This window comes from Eubalaena glacialis, chromosome 2 (genome assembly GCF_028564815.1).
Source record: "Eubalaena glacialis isolate mEubGla1 chromosome 2, mEubGla1.1.hap2.+ XY, whole genome shotgun sequence".
In the NCBI taxonomy this organism is placed as follows: domain Eukaryota; kingdom Metazoa; phylum Chordata; class Mammalia; order Artiodactyla; family Balaenidae; genus Eubalaena; species Eubalaena glacialis.
The window spans coordinates 7181245-7202206 of record NC_083717.1 but is presented as its reverse complement, the minus strand read 5'-3'; the positions used below and the strand labels follow the sequence as shown (position 1 = coordinate 7202206).

Genomic DNA, 20962 nt, shown 5'->3' with positions numbered 1-20962 from the left:
TAGGAGTGGCAACGCGTTCACAGACTTGAGAATAACACCCACTACTCAATATGCCCCGTGGGATGAGACATGAGTTTATTAGCAAATTCAGCAACTCCACTGATACTGTTTCCAACAAAAGAAAAAAAACAGCTCTTTTTCCAATGCTTTATCAATAAACTCAGAAGACTTGGTTGCGGGTGATGTCATTATTCTTATGTCCCCCCAAGAGCTACGATTCACAGGGATGGGGGTGTGGCCCTGGGTGTGCCTCCCTCCCAACCTTCTCTACAGGATTAATTCTTAGCCTTCAAACCCCGGCTCCAAAGCCTCTTCCCTGGGAAAGCCTCTTCCCTGGGAAAGCCTCTCCGGCAGCCCAGCCAGTCATTCCCTCCCCTGCAACCCTGCACGCTTCGCTTTTTGCTTATCTATGTTTTCCCCTCATGGGAGCTTGAGTTCCTGAAAAGAGGGGCTGGGTCTTAATTATCTTTGAAAATCATCTCAGAAACAGTGAGTGTGAATCCGTAGAACAACTGAGAGACAGGCTAAGAGGAGAGCAGAGGAGGGTGCGGGTGGGACCTCCACCTCCACGCTGTACCAGCACATGACTGCAAGCCACATTGCTTTTCATGTATAAAAAGGAATAATCTCTCTCCCAAATACCTCTGAGGATTATGAGGAACAAAACAGATAATGGCTCTGAAAGCACTTGAAAATCTAATGGATCCTATAAATTTAAGATAATTACATCAATGTTTTGGTGGTGAAAGGTAAGGCAAGCAGACTCTTTGTTGGATGGGTGGATGAACAGATGGGTGGGTATAAAGATGGGTAGATGGATAGATAGGTGGGTTGACGGATGGATGGGTGGATGGGTGGATGGATGGATGGATGAATGGATAGGTGGGTGGGCAGACAGATGGGTGTGAAGATAGGTGAGGGGAAGAGTGTATAAAGAATGGCTAATCAGCCATGAAGCAGCTAACAGGAAGATAAGGTGAGGAAGCATCTAACTTCAAATCTTTCCAGAACATTCTGTAAGGTAAACATCTCCCTAGGGATTCTGAATTTAGAAATGGGAAGATGGGAGCAGGGAATAGCCCCACCTAATTAACAAAATGTTATCTAACGAGTACACATAAACAACAGCCCCGGTCTAAGAGCTGGTAACTCCTTTCTCATATTTACTTAGCATTGATATAGTATTTTAACATGTATTGACTTGGAATGCATAAGTTTAATATTTAACATGACATCTAATAGATTTCCATCAAGACACTCAAAGAACCATCATTATAGGCAATGATTCTATCTTTAAATTTAAAAAGGCAAATGAGGTTTATCAAGATAGTTTCAAAAAACTGGTTCAAACAGTAGGGGAGAAAGTTCATAATAGGAGCATTTTTATCAATTTTAACTTCAACTAAAAACCTAAGTTACAGCACAAGAATCAGTTCTAAAGAAAATACAACTTGTGCATTAAAAGCCATTTTAACAGTCTGCTCTGCCCAGAGGCGAGTGAGCTAAAAGGATCACTTTCTGAGTTTAATTTCACTAGGCAGTCTTTAAGTTTATAGGAAAGGAAAAAATGTATCCATAGGAGTATCTGCCAAGGGAGGTTGTTTAGGAAGGAGACCTAATTTTGCTGTGGCCATACTAGTAACATTGGGACAATCCTGCAGGTACTCTGCCTGGAGAGCAGAGCCATATTTTCAAAGGGCTTCCCTGTGCTCCAGCAGATGGGCTGTAAACTTGACCAGACTGCAGACACTGTGTCCTCCACACTCACCAGCTGACTGCATTAACTTCTCTATCCCTTTCCCATATGCTTTATCACATACTCACAAACACGTCTAGCAGACGGTAGGTAACAAAGAAAGAAACTTATCAGCTGAGCAAAAAGTGAAAAACCTTGTTCTAAAGGAGGCATCTAAAAACCAATCTCCTCCAACCTCTGATTAGATGGGAATATTTTAAATAATCAAATGACGTGAAACACAAGTAACTTCTTTCATGCCATCCTCAAGAAGCACTGCCCTTTTGTATTACGATATTTAGAATAACAGACGTCTATGGATCTAATGCTATTCTGTTTTCCTAACTCGGAATAATCACAGACTTTCTTAATATCAAAAAATACTGACACAATAATAGAGCGACCAGCAACTCTCAGAGGATGATTTTTCTATCACATTAAACACCAAACAAATGCAGGGCTCTGAGGGTCCACATTCAGGCGTCAGACTGAACACTCCTATCTCGTGAGCATCACAGCAAGAAAATGTTCTAAGTTCGGAAAAAATCCTTTCCTTTTATAAAATCTCTATTTTAATATAAACAACAGAAAGGCTATTTATGCCACTAAATCTGTCTGTCTGGGTAGAAGTCCAAAGAAGTCAGACAAAGGACTTGGGGAAAGTACCTTCGCTGAAAGTACCAACAGTATATATAGAGCAGGGAAACCGTACACAGGTGTCACTGTTCTTAGCATGGATACGCGTCTAAAAAAAAGCAGGCAGCTCTGAAATAGACTAAAAGTTAGGAAAGGCCATATGAGGGAAGAAACAGAACTGAAAAAAGAGGACCTGACTCAAGCACCCACTTTTTCCCGAATCCCAGTGAGGATTTCTGGAATGGCTCAGTTCTGTGAAATCTACATGCAGACATGCACATGCATCTGTAACACCCAATGTACATTTCTATAGGTTAATGGCACAAGCAGGGGAAATAAGGGGACAATCCTATCTGGTCTCAATTTCCAAATGATATACCCAGTCTTCAGGGGTGATTTTAAATCTCAAGAAATTTCACTTTTTACAGCAGGTCATCTCTTGGTATGCTCAACTCTGATTCAAAATATCTGACTTCTGTGAATAGATATGTTTAGAACTTTATTATTATCTTAACTTTAAAAAGACTATTAGACTATGAGGAATTGAATCAATATACTCATGACTCAAAAGGGTTAATGAAGTGTCCCAAGTAACTTCTAGAAGCTGCTTAGTCATTAAGAGATCCTGGTACTTGCTGGAGTGTATCGACTCTTGCACCTTCCAACTGGCATATATGTTTAGGTTTTTTTTTTTTTTAATTAATTAATTATTTTATTTTTGGCTGCGTTGGGTCTTCATTGCTGTGCGTGGGCTTTCTCTAGTTGTGGCGAGAGGGGGGCTACTCTTCACTGTGGGGCACAGGCTTCTCATTGCAGTGGCTTCTCTTGTTGTGGAGCACAGGCTCTAGGCATGTGGGCTTCAGGAGTTGAAGCATGCGGGCTTCGTAGTTGTGGCTCGCGGGCTCTAGAGCGCAGGCTCAGCAGTTGTGGCGCACGGGCTTAGTTGCTCCGCGGCATGTGGGATCTTCCTGGACCAGGGCTCGTACCCGTGTCCCTTGCATTGGCAGGTGGATTCTTAACCACTGTGCCACTAGGGAAGTCCCTGTTCAGGTTTCTTTTAAAGAGGAGAACAGGCACTGAAACAGCCCTATATAACCTCTAGTTTTGCATTGGTAGGATGCAAATAACAGACTCTGGAAGGGTTATTTTTGTTTTCTTTTTCTCTCCTATTCCTTCTCTACCCTCACACACACACACACACACACACACACACACACAAGCACGCACCATGCCTTATCTGGTTGATATGTTATCAACTGGCTCTACATAATCAGATGGGATACTCATTGAGGAGCTAATCTGGTCATGTGATAGACTTTAATAAAATATCAAAGAAAAATAAAAGTCCACATTAAAAACTGTTGAAAATAAACATAAACATAATGATAAAACCTTAATTTTGACTTCTAAAAGTGCTCCAATACTCTTCAAAAACTAAAGCCATTACAGCTGGAAAATGAAATGTATGCACTATATTGTCTGTCTTTCTATTATCTATCTATCATCTATTTATCTATCTACCTACCATCTAGCTGTCTATCTATCTATCTGTCTAATATGTGTAAATCTGCCCACCAAAACGGCTAAAATTAAAAAGACTACCACTACCAAGTGTTGGTGAGACTATGGAGCAACAAAAATTCTCACATATTTTTTTGATGGGTGTATAGAAAGACACAACCAATTTGGAAAAAAGGCCTAGTGGTTCCCTTTGAAACTAAACATTCACCTATCCTATAACCCAGCGATTCTGCTCCTAGATATTTTCCCAAGAGCAATGAAAACATACGTCCATGGAACAACTGTATAAAATGTTCACAGCAACTCTATTTATAATAGCCACAAACCAGAAACAACTTGTGTGTTTCTCAATAGAAGAATGGATGAACACACCGCAGAATATTCCTCCAGTGTAATATTATTCAGCAATAAAAATAAGCAATCCATTGGTACAAGCAATAAATGGATGGATCTGACAAAAATGTTATGGTGAACAAAAGAAGCCAGGGTCCATACCGTATGATTCTATTTATAGGAAGTTCTAAACAGGCAAGAAAGTAATCTATGGTGGAAAAATCACAACAGTGGTTTCCCCTAAAGGGTAGGGGCAGGGGCTTACTAAGAGGGGCATGAGGGAACTTTCTGGAATGATATTCCGTATCATAATGGGATTTGGGGTTGCATAGGCGAATGCACAGGTCAACACTTAAGATTTGGGTATTTCCTTGTATGTAAATTTTCCTATGAGAAAGAAATCAAACAAATATTGAACACTAATTAATGATACACATGCTGCAGTATTAGGAAGAAAGGGAACTGATACCTGATACGTGCTTTAAATTTCACTGAAAAATAAGATGGATTAATGGATGGATAGAAGAATGAATGAATTGATGGATAAGTAATAAAGCAACTATAGTGAAATGTTAATCGTAGAATCTCAGTGGCCTGCATGGGGTATTCCCTGTAAATTCTTTCAATCTTTTTAACGGCCAAACGTTTTCACGAAATAAGATGGAAAAAATCTATTATAGTCCCATAATGGCATCATTTAAAATTCTATTTTCAGGATCATTATATAAGCAAAGAGGAACTAAGAAGCTTTTTTTCAAGAGTGAAAAAGATTAAACTTTTGCAAGTAGGTTCAAATATCAAATAAACACTGTATTTCACACCTACTTTGGAGTGAATGAAGCCCCTAGTTGATGCCTAAGGAGAACAAGGGCATCTGTGCAATCCAGACATACATGAAGGGCTGTTTCGAAAATAACCACATCCTTCCCTACCCCTGACTGTCCAATTGCTGGGTTCTAACAGGTTTCTCTTGTTACATAAACAGTTGGCCAAATACTAATGGGCTCTGAACACAAACCAGAAGATTCTCCCAGGCCCAGCTGGGTGTAACCCCAAATCCCGCCCTGCTTGACTGGTCCTCCCTCAGGAAATCATGAGAGTTACTAGTGAGAGCCCCTTACAGCTGCTACACATGTGCATCCCACACACCACCAAGCCCAGGAGATGCTCTTAGGAGATGCTTGGAAGTGTCTGTTCAGGGTGGCTTTCCAGGGCTCAAAGGCCAACAGGGACCACACAGCAGGTATTTTGTCTTTCTCCATAAAAACGAACAGGACCATCCAGAGCCCCCTTATTACTGGTAAAATGCCATGAGGATCAAAATTGCGTGAAATTCTAATTTAATCCTCCATGTCAGAAAGCAGCCCAGTGTGAGGGTGAAGGCCAGGCTGCCCAGTGTTGCACAGTGGACTGTGTCATTCACTGTGTGACTTTGGGTAAATGGTTTAACTCCTTTGTGCCTCACATTCCTCTTCTATAAAATGAGACTGATATTTACAGCTTGCAGGATTGATGTGCAGATTAAATTAAGATAATCCATCAAGGGACTTCCCTGTTGGCACAGTGGTTAAGAATCCACCTGCCAATGCAGGGGACACGGGTTCGAGCCCTGGTCCGGGAAGATCCCACATGCCGTGGAGCAACTAAGCCCGTGCGCCACAACTACTGAGCCTGTGCTCTAGAGCCCGCGAGCCACAACTACTGAGGCCGCGAACCACAACTACTGAGCCCGCGTGCCACAACTACTGAAGCCCACACGCCTAGAGCCCGTGCTCTACCGCAAGAGAAACCACCGCAATGAGAAGCCCGTGCACCGCAACGAAGAGCTGCCCTCCCTCGCCGCAACTAGAGAAAGTCCTAGCACAGCAACGAAGACCCAACGCAGCCAAGAATAAAAAAATAAAAAATAAAAATAAATTATAAAAAAATTTTTAAAAAAAAGATAATCCATCAAAGTGCTCAGCATCATGCCTGGCAGGTAATCAGCGCCAAGTACCTGTTAGCTAATCATCCTGATGACTTTTTTATGTCTAAGTGAGTGAAGCTGAGACTGCCTGTGAGTATTACACTGATTTAACATGAAGTATAAGAGAGATATTGCAAATATTGATCATTCAAAAAATGTAGTAAACCTCAGTTATCAAAAGGAACGTCACTTCTAGGTTCTCAGGTTCAAAATAACAAAACTCAGGACCACTTTAAATATAGAATTTGGCACTGCATAAGCTGCCTCCAGGGTTTAGATAGAGCTTAGTCCATAGAGTTTAGGGTCCTACAGTCTCAGGGCAGGAAGGGAGAGAAGTCTCTCGTCCAAGACCTTTCTTGAGACTCAGAGAGAACACCCTCAGTCGTCTTCCTCCGGGCTCCCCTCAGCATCTCCAGCGGCCGGGAAATCTGCCTCCCTCCCACCCACCCCATCCACTGCAGACGCCATGACCCATCTTTACACTGTGGCTGATGCAGGCAGGATGAGATGCCCAAAGCCATCCCCGCCCTCACCGGGAACTTTCGAATATGTCACACTGACAGCAAAAAGGACTGCAGAGGTGATGAGGGCTACGGACTGGAAGACAGGGAGACTGTCCTCGATTATCCAGTGGGCCCAACCTAATCACATGAGCCCTTAAAAGCAGAGAACTTTCTCTGGTTGTGGGCAGAGAGACAGGGCAGAAGGAGAAATCAGAGAGACATGACCTGTGAGCAGGACTCCACATGCTGCTGCCGGTTTCGCAGCGGAAGGAGCAAGGTGACAAAGGATACAGGTGGCCTTAAGGAACCAAGAAAGGCTCACAGCTGTCAGCCAGCAAAGAAACAGGGACCTCGGCTCTCTGTTTGCGAGGAACTGAATTCTGACGACAACTTGACTGAGTTTGGAAGCAAATTCTTCCCCGGAGCCTCCAAGAAGGACCACGGCCCTGCTGATGCTTTGATTTTTGGCCTTGTGATGCCTTAAGCAGAGACTCAGCTGAGCTGAGCTGTGCCCACACTTCCCACCCACGGAAACTGGGGGATAATAATGGTGCTGCTTCATGTCGCTGATTTGGGGTAATCTGTGAAGGCAGCCGTAGAAAACAAATGCAATGGCCCTTAAAATATCTGAGGTTCCCCAACAGGTCTTCTGGTATCTTTATTTTTTTTTTAGACCAAATACTCTCTGGGACTGGACCATCTTTCACAAACAAGGTTTTGAGGCTACCCTCTTAGCTGCTCTGCTTTTAAGAACAACAATGAAATGCCTGGAGTTCCTCCATCTGATGAACTTGGTTCAGCTATTCCGGGGCCGAGCCTGTGATGACCAATAAGGATAAGGTTCTGTTGGAGGACTGTGTGAACATAGGGGCCTCTGGTCCAGCCCAGCACTTGCTAACATTACGGACAGGTGACCATATGATATAGAAACCAAAGCATACGAAGCCAAGCGACCCGATTTCAAGCTCTCCTTGGAACGTGTTCTGGAGGGTCAACAGAAAGCTTAAATCTGGCATCTAGGACCAAATACAGTCCTCCAAGTATGGTGAGACCAGCACATGACACGGCAGGCTTATATCCTAATCCACCTTCTAGAAACCACAAATTCAAGGCAGCCCAAGATCACCCAGGCAGTTTTGATAACCAGTCATACTTTCTACTCACTTTTTAATCTTATAGTCACTTAAAGATCTAAGTCTTTTCCCCATTGATTAAAAAAAAAAAGTCTTCCTTTCTATTCTGCAATTTTGTTATCTTTAACTCATAGTTACTGCCTGGGGAGAGGTTGGTTTGTTTTGTTTTGGATCTCAATCTTGCAAGCCCCCTGCCATAGACTGAATGTCTGTGTCCCCCGCAAATTCATATGTTGAAACCTAATCCCTAATGTGATGGTATCTGAAGATGGGGCCTTTGGGAGGTGATTACGTCATGAGGGTGGGGACCTCATGAATGGGATTAGTGCCCTGATTAAGAAGAGATCTCAGAGAGCTCCCTCACCTGTTCTGCTATGTGAGGACACAGCAAAAAGATGGCGATCTACGAATCAGAAGTGGGCTCTCACCAGGCATCGCATCTGCAAACACCTTGATCTTGGACTTCCCAGCCTCCCAAACTGTGAGAAATAAACTGCTGCTGTTTATAAGCCAACCAGTCTACAGTATTCTGTTACAGCTGCTTGGATGGACCAAGACACCCCCTTTCAGTCTTTATTTCATAAGAAAGTATGATCAATATCCCTGCGATGTACTCATCCAAATCATTAATAAAATATTATTAGAAATCAACTATAAATTATAAATAATCAAACAAATTACGAATAGGCAAATAGGGCTTCCCTGGTGGCGCAGTGGTTGAGAATCCGCCTGCCGATGCAGGGGACACGGGTTCGAGCCCTGGTCTGGGAAGATCCCACATGCCGCGGAGCAGCTGGGCCCGTGAGCCACAACTGCTGAGCCTGCACATCTGGAGCCTGTGCTCCGCAACAAGAGAGGCCACGATAGTGAGAGGCCCGCGCACAGCAATGAAGAGTGGCCCCGGCTTGCCACAACTGGAGGAAGCCCTTGCGCAGAAACGAAGACCCAACACAGCCAAAAATTCATAATAATATTAATAAATAAATAAAATTAAAAAAAAAAAAGAACAGGCAAATAAACAGACTGTTGTTAATAATAAAATATTGAGACCCAAGTTACATGTGCTTTAATTCTGTTAAGATAGATTTCCATTAACAAATGCTTGTTGTTGACCCTTCTCTCTTAAGAGGAGAGATCTAAGCGCTAATTGTGGGGCAGAGGAAACAAAGCACAACCACACTCGACTACAACCGGTATAAAGTCATCCATGAGACTGCTACTAATTACTGGTTTGAAATCAGAGGTCTTACTAATGTGATTCACCTTATGGATTGAGGCTAGCTTTCATCAAAGCGTTTATGTCTTTAGTTCAGCTCTGTCAAAATTACATTAAAAATCTTTCCTTCAATATGAATTCAATAATTTTTCTATTCGAATTCTGAGCTCTAAGAAGTCTAGGCAAATGAAATGTTCATTTGACTTGGACATGGTTGTCTCTTCTCATTACATTCAGGCTTCTCTATCCCTGTGGGGTACAGCTCAAAACAAAACAAATAAGAAACAAACCAATCTTTTACAAACTCAGTACTCACTTCCAAGTTAATTTCTCCTAAGCCAGCTTTTCCAACACCACTGGCTACTTCCCACAATCCCAAAAGATCTTGCCAGTTCTCATATTTGAGTATGTTTATATGTTTTATATAAAGTAAAACTTCAGTTAAGGGCTCAAACTATTTGAACATATTAAATCCACATTTGATCATCTTACCACCCCACCCTTTGTTATAAGTACTGTGAGTTTTACCTAATTGTTTCTGCAATTGTTATTCAGAGCTTCAGCTGATACTGGAAATCACTACAGCACCAACACTGTCCAACCAATGCTGTCCCTGCTTCAATATCTGATCACCAAAATGACGTGTCTTACCTAACGTACAACTTTGAGGAACACTAAGTGACGTTCTGTGTGCTTGTGCTCTCTCAAATACAACTTCCTGTGGCCTACTGTGGACAAATCTTCGAAATTTCTAGAAATAAACATCATAGACAACTTACAGCTGGATTTTAGTCATGCAACTGTTAACGGTTTCATGTTACTCAAGAGATTCTTGCCTAATTACATTAAAGTACCTTGGTGATGTCCTTCTTAATGTATTTTTCCATTTCTTCTTCAATTGGATTGTAAAATGTGAAAAAGTAAGCACCCCTAAAGAATCAAACTTACCCCAAAATGTACTGTCTCCTCCACAGCACCCTGTTTTTGTCTAACAAGTGTTTAGCATACTGTCTTCATACAGTAGACATTTCCCATTTAGGATTTTAAGAACGGAAAAGGGGAGCATGGCTGTGAGTGAAGGGAAGTGAGGATGTACAACCATCACCCAGGGGATGACGATGGAACATTCTAGCCGGAGGGGATGATATTCACCCGGCGAAGAGCGGAGCTAAAGCTGGAACAGGCACGTGAGGAAAGGCCAGACGTCATAATTTAGACGCCATACTTTGGGCAACGGGAACAGAGTTAACGTGTCTCTGCAGGAGAGAAACATGAATTAAAATGGTGTTTGACGAAGGCCACGTGGAGAGAGCCTGGGTTGAAAGAACAGACTGAAACAGAGGGAGAAAGACACGCTGCTTTGCACAAGTACCTGGGAGGGAAAATGAAGAGAGATGAGTGAAGGAATGTTGATGAGATGGGAGGGGAAGGCAAGAATGATGCCTTAACACAAGGCAAGGTCTTCGGCCTGCAAATAAGGGAGTCATTCTCTCCCTTTCTCCAATCTTTGTTTACCTTTAGGCTAAAGCCCTGAAATCGAGACGGTTCAAGCTTCTGTCCATTCTTGGGTCTGCTCCTCAGGAGGAGACACTTCATTATCCTTCCCCTTCTCCCGTCCCCACATCACTCCACCAAGTCACCAGCGACCCCCGCAGTGGTGGCTCCTTTCTCTGGGCTACGCTGAATGTTAGTCTTTTTCTCCCAGCGGGATAGCAACTGCAGGAGACCAAGCAGTCTCCCTCTTCCTGCATTCTGCCATCGGGGCAGTGTCGAGGATTATTCGGGTGTTTCCATACTGCTCTGTCCTCCACCTGCAGGAGGCGTCTTTTTTTTTTTTTTTAATTAATTTTATTGGAGTCTAGCTGCTTTACAACGTTGTGTTAGTTTCTGCTGTACAGCAAAGTGAATCAGCTGTACATATACATATATCCCCTCTTCTTGGATTTCCTTCCCATTTAGGTCACCACAGAGCATTAGAGTTCCCTGAGCTATATAGTAGGTTCTCATTAATTATCCATTTTATATATAGTAGTATGTATATGTCAATCCCAATCTCCCAATTCATCCCATCCCCCTTCCCTGTGGGGGGCATCCTTAATGGTTCCCGTGGTCCCAGGCCCCTGAGCTGGTGGGGCTCACTGGCCCAAGAGAGGCAGAGAAACATCAAGGGGATGTGCTGAGCCTCTGAGACGACACTGGGAGGCCGTACCACGTTGGGGGTCCCCTATCATTTTATTATATGATGGCTTCAGGGGCCGATGGTGACATTCAGTCATAACTTTCTTTTATCTCATTTAGTTACCGATAGGTATGTTTCGACAAAGATTAGAGCCAAGTTTAAAAGGAAGCCAAATTTCTAAAAGAGGCTACCGCTTCTCCCTGCAGGTGTGAGTAATCCCAGCGCTAGAAGGAACACTGATAATTGGATGCACCTTGCTTACAAATAAAAGTCACAGCCCACTGAGCTCCTCTGGAAAAAAAAATAGTTATTTTGGTGGTGATGGTGGGAAGGCCCTTAAGGTTTTCCCCAAGGGCCCCCCCAACAGGGTTCCAATTAGGCAGAATTTTGTTAAACAGATGCAAAAAGCCTCCAAATGTTATCTTCAGCAGCTTGGTCCCCCAAAGTGGTCCAAGCTGTACCATTACTCTGGCTGTATGGGTGCATCTCCTCTCACAGTCCTTGGGGGTCAGTGTCTGTATTGGTTTCCTATTGCTACCATAGCGAAGTACCACAACTCAGTGGCTTAAAATAACATGAATTTACTATCCTATAGTTCTGGAGGTCAGAAGCCCCAAATCAGCATCACGGAGCTAAAGTGAAGATGTTGGCAAGGCAGCATGCCTTCTGGAAGCCCTAGGGGAGAATCCATTTCCTCGCCTTTTGCAGCGTCCAGAGGCCGCCTGCATTCCTTAGCACTGTCTTCATGGCCAGCCGTGAAACATCTTCATCGTCTCTGGCTCTGACCCTCTGCCTCCCTTTTATAATCCCGAATAATCTTCCCATCTGAAGATCCTTAACTTGATTAGCTCTGCAAAGTCCCCGTTCTCATGTAAAGCACTACTGTATTCTCTGGTTCCAGAGATTAGGACATGGACATCTTTGGGGGCCATGACTCTACCTTCCACAGGGTCTGCGCGGCTAGAGAACACCATTATCTGAGGTCCCCTCACTTCTTTGGGCCTGGGTTTCCTCATCTGCAGAACAACAAGTATAAACTTGACCAAGAAGCGCCTTCTGATACTATATAAACGCATCTACCTGGATCTAAAGACATCTACATAAATGTGCTCTATATATGCACCCTTACAATTACCAACTGTATGGATTATAAGGTGGATTATATGGATTATAAAAGATCTAAGAGGACACCCAGATTTTGAGTCCAGTTAATAGAGAACTTAAGGTAAGCCGGATTGGAGAAGGAGGCTGGCAGCTGAGGAGTTTGAGGTCAACTTCGTGCACTGAATGGAGACGTCCAGTAGCTTGTTGGACAGAAGGAACTAGAGCTACGACACCAGGTCAAGGCAAGAGAGAGAAAAGTTGGAGTCATCCACATAATAGGGTTTAATTACTGGAATCTCTATGGGTTAATAGATCCTGCAAGGGGTAAATGAAAGAAAAATGGGCAAGTGTTTGCAGCCTCACTTTTTTCCGAGAGGAAGAGGAGCTGGCAAACAGAGGCTTGATCGGAGGAAGGTGGAGTCGCCTTAAATACGCGGAATCAACTGTTTATTTTAAGGGAACTCATTATGAAACCCTTTCTAAAGTGGTTAATTGCCTCAAATGTTGCCTATTTACAAGTTTGACTTTACAAAAGTATGTAATGGTTTTCTGAATGTAGGACATACCACTGGGTCACAATATAGAATTTTTAAGAACGATTACTTCTTAGAATGAATTGGTCTATTTAGGGTGCTGATGCTTAATTTAAAAAGTACTTTTAAAATACATTCACTTCCATTTTTGCTGGAACTGAGTAATTTAGCCAGGACTGTGGTCTTTAAAGGTCCAGAAGTTATATTTGGCGAAATAAGTGAAAATGACTTGTTTACAGTATTTCTCTATAACTTGATCAAACTATAAAAGCATTATTGATGTATATGTGTTATCACAGGGCAAATTCTTCCAACTAGATTTCTGAAATGTTTTTATATTCAATTCTTCCTTCAATATACAGTATTATACACGTCTGTTGTCTGTCCAACTTATTTCCGTGTGCTTTTTTAGTAAGTAGTATTTAGTAAAACTACTAAATTAGCGTTTGCCAAGAATAATGAAAATAAACAGATTTATAGACATATCAGTAATTTGTTTAAAATGAAGGCTTGATTAAAACTGAGAAAGTACCTTCATTTGTAAGCTATTAGTTCGGAAATCCATGCAATAGTTTCTTTCTTTTGGTTAGATTTCTAAGCTAATAAGCTGTAAGTTACCAAGTATTACAGGACAAGTACAAATAGTATACAAAAATAATTCTTAAACTCATCTCAAAGACTTTGCCAGAAATTCCCTAGACATTGCTGTTGCTTCTGCATAGAATTCCCACACCTGGTGTGCAAGGAAGTCCAGAGGTCTTGGCAAGTTCAAGTCCTGCAGTTTCCCAGGATGTGAGTCCATGAGTTTTATTTAGATGTTATGCTCTTAATATACTGTCAGCATAAGTCATGCTCGTTGGATGGTCCTCCTGATAGCTTACATCCCTTCCTGGTCTTTCAACCGATCATGATGTTCTAAAAACCGAAATTTGAATTTGGCCAGGAATAGACCTTTTGCAGAGAAGAGAGACAGCCAACCATACACCTCAAATGTTATGATAGATTGTAGCTTTTCTGAGAGGAACAAAAAAATAGCACATCATTGCAAAATACTTTATTGTTAGACAATGAGCAGCAACCTAGCTCTGACCTTTCTTCTGGCACATAAAGAGAGTGCTGGGGTTCAAGAATACATCTCATAGAGCACGTCTGCACAGCTTACCACTCTTTAAGTAGGGGCCCCTTCTATCAAGCTGGTCTTAGCGCACAGTTGTGTAAGAGGTGGAGAAAGTCAGAATTAGTAGATACTTGTGAATAACGGTTTCTATAAAATTCCCAGAAAAAAAATTAGATACTGTGACCACTTTAGGGCAACTCAAATGAAAACACTTCATAAAAACACGCAATCATATGCTGGAGCTGGTTCAAATTCATGACCAGCAAAGCCAGGCCTCATGGTGATAGCTAACTGTTGCCTTTGAAATCCCTTTGCTGATTCAAAGCAGCTACAGTGGGAAGAGCCAAACTTTAAATTTTATCTTGAATATATAAAGAGCAAAGTGATGCTGAGAAATTTTGCAGATGTTAGTTTCCTCTGACATAACAAAGATTCATTTAAAAAGGAAGGTGTCATTGAGGCCTAGGAATCTAATTGAGGTGCTCTGGCCTATGATTTGCGTGTTTGAGGTATCTAAGTAGTTTTTCCTAATCTAAATTTGGTTGTTGCATAACATCTATGTGAGCACAATGCATGTTCAAAGTATGATTCATAGGGACTTCCCTGGCGGTCCAGTGGTTAGGACTCCACACTTCCACTGCAGGGGGCATGGGTTTGATCCCTAGTCAGGGAACTAAGATACCACAAGCTGCGCAGCCAAAAAAAGAAAAAAACAAGTACGATTCATGGAACAGTTTCTACAATAAAAGCAAAACTCTTACAAATTAGGTTTCCGGGCAGGTAAGCATGAAGTTTTTTTCTTAAAGTGTATGCATGATGCCCTTTAGTATATGCACTAGCTGTCTTCAATCCTTTACTCTTTCTTTCAACACAACCTGAGCACCAGCTCTGTGCAAAACCCTCTACAACCTGCTGCAGAAAATGCAAAGTGAAATCAGAGATAGCATTTGTTTTCGTTGTGTATGTGATCCCCGGGAGCAGAGAAGACATGAATTTTAAAACTATGTTACAAGATAAGTGTCAAAATGGTTGGAAGAACTCAGTGGGGTGAAGGCGACCTTCTAACGTCAAAGGAGCAATTGTCCATTCCCTGAAAACACGGTACTAGTTCAAAATCCAGATGCCAGGTAGTGAGACCCTGAGTTCTGGCAGAGCTCCTGGGCTCAGCTCTTTAAAAAGCCATCCTACCCAATCAAGGAAGTAATCCTGGGGAAAAATATTCCAAGATACTTGATCTCCCACTCCAAACACACAATATACTAAGGTACTCCTAGCTGTGCATAAATATCTCACAGGTTGACTTTTTCTCACTCACTGCACAGAATATTCCATTTCTGAGACTTTAGTTACCAGATAAGATATTTAGCAGCAAGCTCTCTGCAAAATGTGGTGTCTGACCTAGACCTAGTAGGTTTTTCTCATGACTTTTTTGTTCCAGTTAAGGCTATGCCTTCCCCTATTTTATAAGTGCACAAACTTAATGTTTCCTTATCCCTATTCCAAGTGCAAAACAAAAAATTCCACCCATTCTTTGGAATTAATGGCCTTGTTGAAACACAAATATCATATTCATTGAAACAGCTGATTCAAAGAGCAGCAGGGGATTAATGAAAGAGGCTACAATTCAACACTGATGAGCTAAATGTCCTAAACATTCATTTCCTACATGAAGAGACAGTCTTTTCTGCACCTTGCCAATGTTCCCCCTTCCGTAATATACTTTACTAAATTTATACACAATTCAGAATGCTCTTGTTCCATCACAGCTATAGAAAAAGAGATGCATGAACGAGACACCAGCAAATGATACAGCAAGCGATGAATATGAAAACCTTGAATTCAACATGTAGGTAACAAACCAAACCCAACCGACTGTGGGTAGAAACTCCCTTCCCTGTCTCAACATGAGAGGTGGAAAACCACCAGGGTTCTCTGCTCCCAGGCACTCCCGGGCTCTGGGCTCTGAATATTTACCATAAGGAAAGAGGGCTAGCATATGGAAAAGGGCGTAAGGCAGGGTCCTAGCAAGAGGATGGAGCGAGCTGGGAGGGAGCGCTCCCCGTGCATTCCGTCTGCTGGGCGGACTTCACAGAACACACACCTTTCCTCGAGGAAAGGACGCGGGCAAGGAGTCTGGGGGTCGGGGTGCGGGTGAGGGTCTCCGGGGCTGCAGGGAAGCCCTCCCGGGAGACCAGAGAGGCCCGGCGAGGCCCGGCATTGGTGTCCTGTGTGAATGCCAGATGTTCATCTACGGCGGCCTCACTCACCCTTTCGAAAAGCCAGGCAACAGAGAAGCACTCGATTTAGACCGCACAAACCCGTGCAAAGGAAGGTTCGGGCTTCCCCCCCAAACAAATTCTTATTTTGAAAACAAAAGACAGGCTCGTGGCCATTCTCAGAGGCGAGCACATTGCTCCCAGGGCTGGAAAGCATATTTGCAGAGGCCAAAGATTAGACAAAAGCCTTGAGCTGGCGACACACAGCCGTGGAAATGATTTTTTTTAAAAAAATTGATTAGGGCCTCCCAGTTCCAATTCTTTCTCCCCTTCCGGGGATGATTCCTGGGCCGCCGAGCAGAGCCCTTAGGGCCTGTTAAAGACGTCGGATCGGGAGGGGGAGGAGACCCCGAAACTTTCCCAAACTGCGGCAGGCTGGAAGCGGGCAGCGGCCGCGGACCTCGGGGTCCCGGGGAGCAGGGGGCACCCCAGGGGCGGTGGCCACCCCCTCGGCCGCCGCAACAAAAGGGCCGAGCGTAGCCTCCGCGATCGGGCTTCGAGAACCGAGCCCCGAGGTGGGGAGCGGGCGATGGCGACCCGGGGGCTGCCGTTTTCGCCCGGGCGAAGGAGGAGATGGAGCTGCGTGTCCGCGGCGCGCATAAAGGACCTTCGGATGCATCCAAACCGGCCACGCGAGGCGGCAACAGCTGATGCCACCCGCACCCCGGCGGCCCGCGGCCCCCCGGGAGCGTCTGCCCGGGTATCTCGGCGCCCCTGGGCGGCGCCGCCCCCTCGGGAGCGCGGCGCCGGGGCTGCAGGCCCGGTGGCGGCGGCTCGGGCTCGGGCGGCCGCGGCGACACAATGCGGCCCCGGAGCCCCGCCGCCGCCGCCTCTGGCGCAGGCCCGCGGCCGACACAAAGCCCGCCGCCGCGCACCGACCTTGGGCTCCGGCGCCGGGTTCCCGCAGCGTCTTGGTCACCGCCTTCCAGACGTTGCAGCCCAGCAGGCAGAGCAGGAGCGCCGCCGACCTGCTCATCTCCGCGCCGCAGGGCCCCGGGCGGCGCGGGCTGGCCGACCACCGGCTCGGAGCGGCGCGTCAGGGGCAGCCGGCCGCCGCGCCTCCCTCCATATCGCCTGGCTCCGCGCGCGCCGGGCCCGCCGCCCGATTGGCCGCGCCCCCGCCCGGCGCGGCGCCGGGCTCCGCAGCCCACGGCCGCTCCCGCCTCCGCGCGCCCCGGTGGGTTTCCCCGAAGAGCCGCCGCCGCGCCTCCGCCGCCTCCTTAACCCCTTCGCGCCCCGCCCGCGGCGGCGCCCAGGCCCCGGGCCGTGGTGCCACCTGGCGGCCGCGCGCCCACGTGCCCCGCCCGCCCGAGCGGCCACCCCCTCGTGTCCGCCCCGCACGCCCCCCGGTCCCCCGGGAGCAGTGAACGCGACCCTGGCGTCTAGTCCGCCCCGCCGCCCCCCTACCCCGGCTCTTGGGAAAGACAGTAGCTGCCTTTCAGGCCGAAACCCTCGCCCCAGGTTAGCTGACGGCCCTCAGGAGGTCCTGGGGTCTCCCTGTGCGACCCCGCTCGGTTTGCGCAGGAGCGCGGCGTCCTGCAGCTCTTTCTGTCCCGATCCACCCAGGAACCCCAGGGGAGATATGACACCCAACGCCGAAGGTCGGCGGGAACAGAATCCCCCAGCCCGGGTACACCGTACGCAGGCGGCCGTCAGCGCCTGAGTGTTGACAGGCGAACATCTCCAGGTTGTGTCGGGCTTGGATGTTTCTAGAAGGTTATGGTGGGGAGGAAATTTACACTTATTGAGGCCCTAAGTACTTGTTATTTCCCACTTTTGTCTTCATAATATGGGAACTCAGAGGTAGGTATTGCTATCCCCATTTACAGAGAAGAAAATCGAAGCTAGGGAGGGTTAAGGAATTTGTCCTTAGCAAGTACTGGTGGGTGACAGAACCAAGGTTCGAATGAGACAATCATCCTGGCCCCAGGGTTGAAGCTCTCCGCGAGAACCTCAGGCTTCCTTGAAGCTGAGGTACCCACCCACCAACTTCCATTCTTTAACTCCCTCTTGTCTGTGTACCTTCCTCCATATAACCCTCACGTCCCCCTGACTCTCTCCACCCCATCTCCCAACCAGCACTGCAGGGACCCTGGGACCTCTGCCCGGGACCCCCGATCTGGGGAAATCCTCTAGGCTCACTAGCAGCCCCGTGCTGCCTCCAGAACGGTAGGCCAGAGGAGAGTTATTATTGTATTTTTATAATTGGGCATTAAGGTATGGCAGGCACTGTACCAAAAAGAGAATGAAGGATGGCGCTTGCCCAGTGGGCTTATTAGAGACAAGTCATTGTGAGACACAATAAAACCAGGAGGAGGGGAAGCCCCTGTGGGTGTTACCGGCACCCTCAGGACCAAGGCTGCCATTAGTGCAAACTGGGCACCTGTACAGGGGGGCAGGTAGTCGGGAAGGTGGAAAAGAAGACCCCCCCAGTTAGGGACTGCCTGATGCCTCCTCCTCTAACTTCCAGCGTCAAAGCCGTAGGGTAATTCCAGGGTCCACATCAGAGCCAGGGGAGGGGAGCATAGAGAGGACCATACGGGTCAGTCCGTCCTCAAGTCCAGCTTGGGTTCCTGCCCCCAGGAGCACAAAGAGGCCAGGCCAGCTAGCTTGCTTGGTGGAGGATGGCTTTTGGAGCAGGGCGGACCCAAAGTTTTCAAATCACTTTCTTGGGGTAGGGGGCTGCTTCTAAGAGAAGTGACATTAAGCCCAACCCGGAGTTGAAACTTCTCACTTCATATCTTTTGAGGATGTGCCTTCGTCAGGGATGTTGATTATGAGAGACAGCACTAGCCTGCGCAAAATAATAATAACAAGAATAATCGAAAACCAGGTTATTATTGGGAGAGCACCTGGGACTCCTACAGAATCCTGGGCGCTGAAGTGTCAGGTCTCATGAGGGAACCAAGGACACTTATATTTGGAGTTCCTAGTATTATATATGCCACTCTCATTGGACTGGAGGTATTTCCTCATGACAACTTACTTGGGTGGTATTATTATTCCTATTTTACAGATGAACAAACTGAGGCTCAGTGACAAATAAGTTGCCCATAGTATCTGGGTCTGATGACAGCAAACTCAAATTCCCTATGTCAAGTTACCTCCAAGAATAAATCTCATGCAAATGACTCAGGTTACCTCTAGCTGTGTCCACATTGTTTTAAAAATGGGTTCTAATCCCAGTAAAGTCTGAATCCAGTTAATAGTATCTAATGAATGGTATTGTGCCAATGTCAATTTCCTGGTTTTGATAATGTGCTATAGTTATATAAGATGTTACAACTGGGGGATGCTGGTGGGGGGGGGAGCTGGGTGCAGGGGGTAAGGGACCTCTCTGCACCATTTTTATAACTTCTTATGAGTCTATCATTATTCAAAATAAAATTTTAAGAAAGCAAAAAACCTTGTTCTATACCATTTTCCCCCCTAAACTTCATTGTTCACCCAAAACACTGGTATTTGGGGTCCTATATCTATTCTAGTATAGAGTTCTAGAACTTTTAAGAGTGGGAGAAGTCTAAATAAACACTACGTGATGAGTCTATTCAAGGTTGGGTCACAATCAGGACTTGTAGATGCTCAAGATAATGGTTGTTATTATTGTGCATGTAACAAAATTTCTGTGGATGACATGGCAGTTTAGAAACAGTTTATATACCTTGATAGCAACACTGAGGCTTGTATAAATAGTTTCGGAAAGACCAGCCCCATCCCATCTTGCAGATGAAACAGAAGGAGGTTAAATACTTTGCACAGTGCACCATCTCAAAGCCAAAAAGAGAGCTGAGGCCCCCATGATCATTGGCTCCCCATGTAGATGTTTTCCAGCTACTTGGGTGGGAGGCTGAGAAAGCACAAATTCTGCAAAATCACATAAACAACTGCACTGTGCATATCATCTGCCTAGAATTATGTAAGAATTAAATAATCACCCTTCTCCTCTACTGGAATAAAAGAATATGGTTTACCTTTTCTCCTGTTCCAGAAACCAGACTCCCACTTAGTAACTGGGCGGGGGGGGGGGCGGGCGCGGAATAAATCACTGCTTGGGAGGGAGTGTTTGCAGAACAATGGAAATCAGAAGTGTTCTTTCCTTCTAGAACTTTTCCTGTTGCTCTTATTAAAATCTCGCATCGTTTGACTAAAGATGAATTATGACTATACTTACTTGAAATTGCTTAGAAGTTGCCTGCCTGTACATTTCATTTCAATTTTCGAGTTCTCTGCCAAAAGCAGTGATGCCATATACAAAACTTTTCCTGGCTGGGTTTTTCCAGAAAGCTTGATGTCAGAGGCTCTGTGTCAAGGTTTCTTAGGCCAAGATTATTTCTTCCATTGAAATCTTTCCTGATGTTGGTGCCCATGTGGTGGAATTTTAATTGTCTGAATTTATTTCAAGAGGCGTTGTCCTTCCTTCTCCCCTTTCTCCTCCTGCCCCCCTGCTCCCCCTCATCTGCCCCTGAGTAAGAAGCTGCCTGTGAATAACAAATTTAGTATGAGGTTTGTACAGATCAGGAAGTGTGTCATGGACATTCCAACTCCTGTTTTCTGATGCTTTAATTAAAGTTAGATAAAATGTAGCCAGAGGTGGAAATTGGAAGGGCTCAGCATTTTTTTAGAACCTGTTGGCCATCCATTTGCAAAAGACAAAGGAGAAAGGTAAAGAAATTACTGAAAAGGAATTGATGTGTCCCATTAACCATAACA

At 45.2% G+C, this 20962-nt stretch overlaps 1 protein-coding gene across 2 annotated transcripts in view; it reads right to left on the bottom strand.

Annotated features, from left to right (window-relative positions):
* Positions 1-17314, bottom strand: part of FAM171A1 (family with sequence similarity 171 member A1) — a 128961-nt gene extending 111647 nt beyond the window's left edge. For both annotated transcript variants that reach the window (XM_061181566.1, XM_061181568.1), the window contains exon 1: positions 17132-17314. In XM_061181566.1, coding sequence (XP_061037549.1) covers positions 17132-17228 — 97 coding nt within the window. In that variant the 5' untranslated portion in view covers positions 17229-17314. The remainder of the gene's footprint in view (positions 1-17131) is intronic.
* Between the last annotated feature and the right edge of the window lie 3648 nt (positions 17315-20962).